The 8,630-nt window shown below is 65.2% G+C and overlaps 2 protein-coding genes across 3 annotated transcripts in view; both read right to left on the bottom strand.

Moving 5' to 3' along the window:
* The window catches only part of LOC105529778 (mesothelin-like protein), an 18,171-nt gene extending 14,303 nt beyond the window's left edge, over positions 1-3,868 (bottom strand). Inside the window, exons 1-4 of the mRNA XM_011967020.1 lie at positions 3,802-3,868; positions 2,657-2,761; positions 1,155-1,275; positions 1-108 (exon numbers count right to left, since the gene is read on the bottom strand). The exon at positions 1-108 is cut by the window's left edge and continues 8 nt beyond it. Of these exons, the coding sequence (XP_011822410.1) occupies positions 1-108; positions 1,155-1,275; positions 2,657-2,761; positions 3,802-3,868 (401 nt within the window). The remainder of the gene's footprint in view (positions 109-1,154; positions 1,276-2,656; positions 2,762-3,801) is intronic.
* Positions 3,869-5,626: 1,758 nt separating this feature from the next.
* On the bottom strand, positions 5,627-8,591 carry RPUSD1 (RNA pseudouridylate synthase domain containing 1). 2 transcript variants are annotated; one of them, XM_011966911.1, is made up of 5 exons: positions 8,211-8,591; positions 8,009-8,132; positions 7,733-7,835; positions 7,479-7,580; positions 5,627-7,013 (listed from the first exon to the last, which is right to left on the bottom strand). In XM_011966911.1, exons 1-5 carry the CDS (start codon positions 8,390-8,392, stop codon positions 6,586-6,588), a joined length of 939 nt encoding a protein of 312 aa, XP_011822301.1. In that variant the 5' UTR covers positions 8,393-8,591; the 3' UTR covers positions 5,627-6,585. The 2 variants fall into 2 exon arrangements, with proteins under 2 accessions (XP_011822301.1, XP_011822300.1); XM_011966910.1 differs by having other exon boundaries at positions 7,724-7,835; positions 8,211-8,403.
* Between the last annotated feature and the right edge of the window lie 39 nt (positions 8,592-8,630).

An 8,630-nucleotide genomic window follows, 5' to 3' on the forward strand; every position in this document is an offset into this window, starting at 1 on the left:
AGGGGGACCTGCAGCAAGGCCAGCCTCTGGATTAGGGCTGAGAGCTGGTCCCGGGGCAGCTGACTGGCTGGCTGGCACCAGAAGCCTTGCAGCAGGGAGCAGTTGGCACTGGGCAGAGAGGAGGGGACAGTGGCAGGGAGGGTCCGGGAGGGGTGGAAGCAGTTGAGCGCGGCTGCCCAGCAGAAGGGCACGGGCTGCACGCAGCCTGCAGGACCAAGGTCCGACTCCACTGCCCCCCAGCACTGAGGGAGGGAGAGCGGGAGGTGGTGCCCCCCACAGGCAAGATCCTGCTTCACTGACTCATTCACTCATCATTTTCACTCATTCACTCATTTTCACTCATTCACTCATTTTCACTCATTCACTCATTTTCACTCATTCACTCACTCATTTTCACTCTCTCATTCACTCATTTATTCACTCATTTTCACTCACTCATTCCCTCATTCTCACTCATTCACTCATTCACTCATTCATTCATTCTCTCCAGAGCACCCTATGGGGCCAGGCTCTCGGCTGCACGCAGGGCCTCAGGTGTGGCCCCTACCCAGACCCTGGGGCAGCACTTCCTCCTGAGGCCAGGTCCCAGGTGGCCAGGAGCTCAGGCTGCTCCCTGACCACCCCTGCTGGCTGCTGAGGCACCTGAGGAAGAGGCACCCCCACCCAAGGCTTCGGCACCTGTTGGGCAGCCCTGGGGAAGCCGTCTCCCCAGCCTTCCTTATGGTGTGACTCTAATCCAGTCCAACACAGAGCGGGCCTTGTGCCACTCAGGACCCCAGCCCTGCCTCACAGACGCCCTGGTTAGTCAATTGACCAGCCTGTCACTGTCACCAACTCTGAAGGACGGGGAGGAGGGCTGAGCCCAGCGCGAGGCTCCAGGCAGCGCGGGGAAACCACAGTGTTCTCTGGGGTGGGCAGACGTGGCTGGGCCTGATGGTTGAGGCCTCGGCGGTGGCCGAGGGACCCACACCCGGCCGTGTAGGTCCAAAGCTGGACACTGAGTCATCTCAGGGCCCCCCAGGGTGGAGCAGGAGATGACAGCCTCAGCAGCAGACTGCCGGCGGCCACCCCCAGACCCCTCCCCATCGCCTAGTCAGACCCCTCCCCCAGCCCAACCGAGAAGCAGACCCCCACTGCAAGAGGGCTGCACTCACCTGGCCCACAGGTTGGCCCCACTGGCATCCAGCCCTCCTGGGGAAAGACCCTTGGCCTGGGGCCCAGAGCAGTGGGCGGCGAGGGACAGGAGGAGGGTGAGGCCCGAGCTCTGCAGGGCACCTGGAATAAGGCAGGCTCTGAGGGTCCCGGTGGGAGCAGGGGCCGGGGCATCTGGGTCCCAGGGTGGACCTGTGACCCCCACCATGGGGGCCTCCTTGAGACCAGAAGACACGGAGGAACTTCCGGAGCCCCACAGCACGGGCCGCCTGTGCACAGCCTGGGCCTGAGTGCGGGGCGTGTCTGGTGGTGTATGCACAGGCGAGAGGCTGTGGACGTGTGTAGGCACGCACGTGTAGGTGACGGTGTGCACGGGTAGCACAGGCGTGAGGCTGTGGACACATGCAAGCACGCACAGGTAGGTGACGGTGTGCACATGTAGGTGACTGTGCATGTGTAGGTGGCAGTGTGCACGGGTAGGTGACAGTGTGCACGGGTAGCACAGGCATGAGGCTGTGGACATGTGCAAGTACGCACAGGTAGGTGACGGTGTGCAGGGTAGGTGACTGTGCATGTGTAGGTGACAGTGTGCACGGGTAGGTGACGGTGTGCACCGGTAGGTGACGGTTGTGTGCATGACTCTGGCGGCATGTGCACATGTGCACCCGTGTTGCACACGTGTGAGATGGCAGGTGTATGTGTGAGCTCCTTCTCCCTCTAGCCAGATGCCCCGTGGCTCTGTGTCCTCACAGTGGAGCCCTGAGACCCCCAAGACAGAGGAGGTGTGGGGGCAGAAGCCACCTTCAAGGGCCCCAAATGCTCAGTTCTGCAGTGGGGGTCACAGCAAGGCCTCCTCGCAGGAACTGGGGGCCCAGCCCATGTTCCTGCTTTGGAAACCCAGCCCAGGAAGGGGGTTCGGGTGCAGGGGAGCCCCCTTATCTTGCTGGCCCTGGGGAGACCATGTGAAGTCTCTTTTCCAGCAGGCATAGAGCAGGAGTCGCCACAGCCCACACAGATCTGCCCACGGCCTCCTGGGCTGCTGGGGCCTGGCCCACCCCTCTCAGGGAGGGTGAGGCACTGGGCAACCCTGGGCATGGCCAGGGTCCCTCCCCACCCTGGCCTTAGAGCCTGGCCCTGCCTGTGCCCGGGCTGCCCAAGAGAACGGTGTCTCCACTCACCCCTGCCCCCACCATTTCGCCAGAAGCCATATCCAGCTGCCTGGGCCAGGAGTGGCCCCTTCTAGCCAAGCTTGCCTGCCCTGCCTCACCCTCCCAGGACCCCCATGCCTGCTGGGGTTGGCTGGGCTCACTGTGCCCTGGCAGCCCCCCCACCGGCCGGCTGCTGCTGGGCAGGGCCCACCTCCTCCTTCCTTGGCTTGGGACAGACCCTGGCTCAGGAAAATGGGGTGACCAGGGCCCTGGGCACTCCCACGTCTGCGGGATGGTTTTGCCACGTGGGCCTGGCACTGTGGAGGCCCCCCTTCTGCATGGAGGTCTCGTCTCACCTACTCTGGGGCCCATGTCTGTGCGGCGGCGTGTGCTCGTCCTCCTGGCTGAGACGTTCCAGGGCAGGAAGGTGCTGGGGCCACGGGCAGTGGGTCCAGGACTAGCTGGAGAAGTGTGACACAGGCAAGACACAGGTGAGAGACACAGGCTGGCCCCACACTGCCTCCCACCCCCTGGGGTGTGGAGAGGGAGGGTGCAGTCCGGGCTCACCCGGGGCGGCGGGGCCAGAGCTGCGGCTCTCCCACCTTCAAGGGGGAAGGATCCCATAAACAGTAAAGTGCAGCAGAGGGACCAGGAGCCGGCGAAACCCTGGGCCTTTCTTATCACAGGTAGGGGCCTAGGGGACCCACGGGTTGCTGCGTCTCCAGCCAACAGCGAGTGCCTCAGGCAGCCTCGTGCACCCCGGCTTTGTCCCCACACCCAGCCGCCCTGGCAGCTCCCTTTCCCTCTTTGAGCCCCAGATGTCCGGCTCTGTCGCTGAAATCTGGCCCCCAGTGGCAGCTGGGGTAGCCTCAGCCACGCTGGAAATGGAAGCTGCAAGGCCAGAGGAGTCAGGGTCTCGGTACTGCTGCGGGCCACCGCCTCCTCCTGGAACCAGCCTGGTGGCCTTTGGGCACCTCTGGGCCTCCTGACTGTGGCCCAAGAGAGAGACAGGGAGGCTGCCCCACGCAGAGGCAAATGCAGTGGCTTGGGACCGGCCCTGCGGTGGGCTGGTGGTGGCTCCCACCCACCCTTCTCACCTGAGCAGAAACCCTGGGTGCAGCAGGGGAGGTGCTGCCGGGCTGTGGGGTGGCTGCTCCGGGCAGGGAGTTGCGGACCAGGTGCTCCAGACGCAATCCCAGCCCGCCAAGTGCATCAGCTGCTGCTGCTGAGCGCCCGGGTGCAGAGACGGTGCAGGGGGGATGCTGGGGTCCCTGCTCACCTCCACGCCGGCCTGGCAGGCGGCATGGGACTGCCCCGCCCCGCCCCACTCCCACAGTGACGCCCGCTTGGCAGTCCTGTGGGGGAGGCCCAGGCTGTGCCCGGTGATGCACCGTGTCAGCCCCTGGGGACCTCGGGCACAACAGGCACCTACTCCCTTCCCCCACAGCGAAGGCTGAGCTCACAGCTGGCAGCGGCCCAGCTCATGCTCCTCCCTGCCCACCAGGGCTCTGCTCTGCAGTCTCTGCGCCCCAGGGGTCGTGCTGCACACCTGCATCTGAGTCCGTCATGTTTGCTGATGCCTGCGTGTATAGGTGCATCTCGGGCCTCCTGGTCTGTGTGCCCAGGAGCATGGACACGGACACACTGTGTCCCTGTGTGGGGACATCAGGCACACGACGACCCAATGCAGTGGCCAGGCATGGTGATAGCTGCGGTCATTCTGTGGGTACCACAACACAGAGCTGGGCAGGCAGGAACACCCGTGTGAGCACTGTGGGGCTCCACCAGGCAGGCCAGGGCGGGAGTACAGACAGGAGGGAGTTCCCAGCCCGCCTGCCAGGCTTCTCCCCTCACTGGGACGGGGTGTTGGGTGTCCCAGGCTGAGCCCCAACCTGGCCCACCTACCCCACCTCTCATCTTGGGAGGGGCTCAGCCCCTGGTTGGCAGGACCACAAGGGCTCCAAGACCCTGGGATCCTGCAGCTCAGGTTCAGCTGTGGCATGACCACCCCCTGCACCAGAGCTATGGGTGCCCAATGAGCCAGCCCCATGGCCAAGCTGAGACTTAATCCCTGCTCTGGGTCTTGTGGGGGCTGACAGCGGGGGGACTGGTGGGTGACCGCTCCCCAGGCCTGTACAGGCCCACGGGAACCCAGGTGCCCCTCTGAGAGCTCCAGGCTGACACTGAGGCATGGGCACCACGAGGGACGGCACTCGGGAGGCCTGGCTTGTTGAGGAGGGTCCGGCTCAGGTCAGGCCTTGAAGGCCCCTTGGCCGGCCACCAGCTGGGCCAGCCCAGCTGGACACAGCGGCTCCAACAGCTGCAACCGGTCGCAGTTAGGGGCAGTGAGGTCAGCAGCCCCCAGTCCAGAGGGGTGGGGTCCTGTGGGGCAAGGTGGGGAGACAGTCCCACTGGAGAGGAGAGCCGTGCCTGGCTCCGACTTGGGCTGATTCAGACAAGGACCAGGAGGAAGCCCGGAGACAAGCCAGCCCTGGGGGAGGGGAGGCCAGGGCCAGGCGCCCAGAGTGGACACATCCCCGGGCTGGCCAGGGAGGGGCCTGGAGAGCGACGGGTGTGCTGGCCGGGAGGGCTTCGCTGCTGCTCTCTGTTGGGGTCGCCCAACTGGTGCTACTTGAGGGTTATGTGGTCTTTTCGGATCTGCACCAGCCCCTTCCTTTACAGATGAGGAAACTGAGTCATCGGAGCAGCAGCAGTGAGCCCAGGGTCTGTGGCCTCGCCTCAGGGACTCTAGGGCTAGAACCCGTATCTCGGCTGAGGGCACGGTGGCAGCTGCCTCCGGTCTGGGGCCTAGTGGGGACTCCGGGTCTGGAACCCATGTCTTGGCTGAAGGCACAGCGGCAGCTGCCTCTGGTCCAGGCCCTGCTGCTGTCACTGCTGGGGTCCTAACCAGGGTTCCAGGGCTGGCCCTGGAGCTGGACAGTGGCAGGCAGGGGCCAGGCAGACCTGAGACCAAGTGCTGGCCCATGAGACGCCCCTTCCACAGAGCTCTGAGACGCGGGGGGCCAGGCCGCTCTCTGGCCCCAGGCCTGGGCTGACCCAAGGGCCTGGGCTCTATGAAGGTCCCTGGCTGGGCCCAGCTGGGTGCTCCCGCGGTTCTGGTTGTGGGGGCTGGGGGTCATCAGGGGCCTGCCCAGGCCAAAGCTGCAGAGTGCTTGCCGTCTGCAGGAGAGGCCGATATGAGCCAGAAGCACTGTGTCTGTCCCAGGTCCTGCTGGGACCTCAGGGCAGGAAAGAGAGCTAGGAAGGGTCTGGGTAGCCAGACCTGTCCCTCGGAAGCCCGGCTTTGGACACGTTCACGGTCACCCTTGAAGCCAGTCAGTGAGCATTTATTTGGAGTCCCTGGAGCCCTGCTGTAACCAGGAGCCCGGGCTGTGGCGTGGGGGACAGAGGAGGTGAGACCTGGCAGGCCCACAGCTCCCAAACTGGGGTCCCGGAGGCAGAGGAACAATGCACGGCTATGTGGGAGCCAGGCAAGCGGTGACATGGCAGAACTGTTAGCAGGGGCCCAGGAGACTGCAGCAGACTGGTGCTCACGGCGGATATGAGGGACGGGAGTGCGTGGCAGGGCCTTGGCCATGGCCCCTGACCAATGTCTGTGCAGCAAGCACCACACTGAGCTCAGAATTCGGGCGGAGAGGGAGCCACAGATACAGTGAGGCCGAGGCACACACGGCCGGGCATGCACACTCGACCCCAGCAGGAACTGTTGGGTCTCGGGCGGAGGCAGCCGAAGGCAAGAGGATCTGCAGAGCAGTGAGGGGCAGAGGACTCAGGGACCAGATGGGTCTCCCAGGCCAGGTGAGCTCAGAATGGCCCTTCCCAGCCCCTCTAGGGGATAGGTTGGGGCCAGTAGCTGACTGGGCCCAGGAGTGGCCCACCCTGGAAGCAAAGGCAAGGCCAAAACCTGGCCCTGCCTCTTCAGTCCATAAAACTGACACCCCTGGGGTGAAGCTTGGGATCCAGAAGCTATTCCAGGAGAAGGGAAGGACCTCGGTTTCTCCCGGGCCACATGGGTAGGAAGGTCCTCAGGATCCAGCATCAGTCCCACGGCCGCAGTGCGATGTCGTCGCCTGTGATCACGGCTGCCTGGCGCCCCCTGCTGGCCCCACCTCAGCCCTTCCCCGCAGGCCTGGCCAGGGCAGCCCAGCGGGCCTGATGTTCCCGGGCACCTGGAGGCCCCAGAGCTGGTGATCACACGCTTGCTCGTCCGTCTCCCTAGAGCTCTGCTGTGCAGCTGCCACCCCCCGCCCCAGCCCCACGGCTCTCAGCTGTCCGGCTCCAGCGTCCACTCTGACAGCCACTGCAGGCAGGGGCCCCGCTGTGCCTCAGTCTCAGGGGGCTTGGTGGGGGGTGGAGGGGGCCGGCCAGGCCCAGGCAGGAGTGTGGAGGGGCTGCCTGGCCTGGGGCCCCTGTCCTCGGGGTCAGGGTCAGGGGTGGCCCGTAAGGCCTGCACAAGCTGGTCCAGCGGCTGCAGCAGGGTGTGGGGGCTCCAGCAGGCGTCCAGGGAGGGCAGGAAGGGGTCAGGCGTGCAGACCTCTACACACTCGGCGTCGGTGGGGATGCGCAGGTAGAAGGCGTGCAGCATCATTCTGAACGGTCGGTCCTCCTGGCCCGAGGGCTCTCCGTAGGTCAGGTCGCCCACCACGGGGTGGCCCAGGGCACTGCAGTGCACGCGCAGCTGGTGTGTCCGGCCTGCAAGGCGAGGGTGCCGCTGGATCAAGTGGGGGGCGGGGCTGCTCCACACGGACCTCCCTGACCAGGCCCCACCTCCTGTCATGACCCCACTGCAGCCTTGGAGCAGCCCCTTGGGGTGGAACTCTCCCTGTCCTCTGCCACGGGCGAGGACATCAGTGTTCGGGGCAGGAGACTGCATTCAGGTCACCACTGATGAGGACAGGGCCGGAGTGGCACTTGGTCCTGGAGAATCCAGGCCAGTCAGACCCCCCAGGACTCAGTCAGGAGCCAGCAGGGACCCTGTGTCAGGGGGGAAGCTGAGAGGCTGCAGAACATAGAGTTAAGAACACAGGAGCGCTTGTTACCAACTCTGCCTTGATGCTCAGGGTGGCCCAACACGGGCTACGTGGCCCCGTGTCTCAGTTTTCCTTCTGTCACCACCAGGACACCGCCCACCCCAGACACTGCCAACCCCAGACACACCCGTGAGTGGCTTCAGCAGCACTTTGGAGACAGGATCGCCTGCGTACAGCCCGTGTTCCAGAACCACGAGCTCCGTGAGGCTTGGCTTTGGGTTCTCACAACCTGGGGCGCAGATGGCATGTGTGAGGTCAGCGGGACCAGCCCGAGGCCCAGGCTCACCCACCCTAACCCACGATGCCCGCCCAGTTGGTCCCTGCCTGCCCAGGCCCACCCCAACCCACAATGCCCGCCCAGTTGGTCCCCGCCTGCCGCACCCTGCGTGCCCTCGATGCACATGGTGTGGGCCCGGCCTTCCGTGCCGTTCCTGCCGATGGCATGGCTGATGGTCACCCGGCTCTCCTGGATGTGCCCCCGCAGCTGCAGGACAGGGGAAGTCACACAGTTCACGGGGCAGCCCGCCACTGCTGGGGAGCCCACCTAACACCAGGCAGCCATGTAGAGGTTGGTGGGAGGCTCTGAGCCAGGGCCTGCCCAAGTGCAGTGGGAGTCCTGAGTCCCCACGCCCCACCCCACGACTGACCAGGTCTTACCAGTGCCAGGTAAGCCTTGGTCACGCGCCGCTCCTTGAAGCACCTGTATGCGCTGCCGGCAGCTGCCTTGTTTAGGGCCACACACAGTGCCCCACTGGTGGAGAAATCCAGCTGGTGGCAGAACCTGGGATGGGGCAGAGTCCAGCGTCTGAGCCACTTTCCTCCACTGACGCTGCCGTGGGGCTGTGGCCGCCCCACCTACCTGAACCCGTAGCAGGTGTCCGGGTCGGCCAGCTCCGGGAAGCGGTGCCGCAGCTGCTTTTGTAGCGTCAGAGTCTCCCGCCACGCCTTGCTGTCAATGCGAACGTCCCAGTGCTTGTTGACCACCAGGAAGTCGCGGCTCCGGTACACGATGGACAGGTTCTCCACGCTGCCCGGCTCCATGGCCGGCCTGCCGAGCCACGCGTGGGTGCGTGTGCTGTGAGCACGTGGGGGGCGCCCAGTACAGCAGAGGTCCCCGCACCCCCTCACTCGGGCTCCGGTGCGAAGCCACAAGCCAGGTGCGCAGCCCTACTATGCACCTGCATCCTCAGTCCCCAAGATCAGGCCGGGGCGTCAGCTGGGGGATCAGGGAGTCAGCCTGGGACGTGTCTGACCCAAGGCTGGAGAAACAGCCCGTTCC

Source organism: Mandrillus leucophaeus, unplaced genomic scaffold (genome assembly GCF_000951045.1).
Source record: "Mandrillus leucophaeus isolate KB7577 unplaced genomic scaffold, Mleu.le_1.0 Scaffold78, whole genome shotgun sequence".
In the NCBI taxonomy this organism is placed as follows: Eukaryota; Metazoa; Chordata; class Mammalia; order Primates; family Cercopithecidae; genus Mandrillus; species Mandrillus leucophaeus.

Coding starts and splice junctions, on each gene's coding strand:
- RPUSD1 (XM_011966910.1), bottom strand. CDS start 8,392: ATGGAGCCGGGCAGCGTGGAGAACCTGTCCATCGTGTACCGGAGCCGC. Junction 8,133..8,210: donor GACACCTGCTACGGGTTCAG/GTAGGTGGGGCG, acceptor GCCCCATCCCAG/GTTCTGCCACCAGCTGGATT. Junction 7,014..7,478: donor GCTGCTGAAGCCACTCACGG/GTGTGTCTGGGG, acceptor CTCGCCTTGCAG/GCCGGACACACCAGCTGCGC.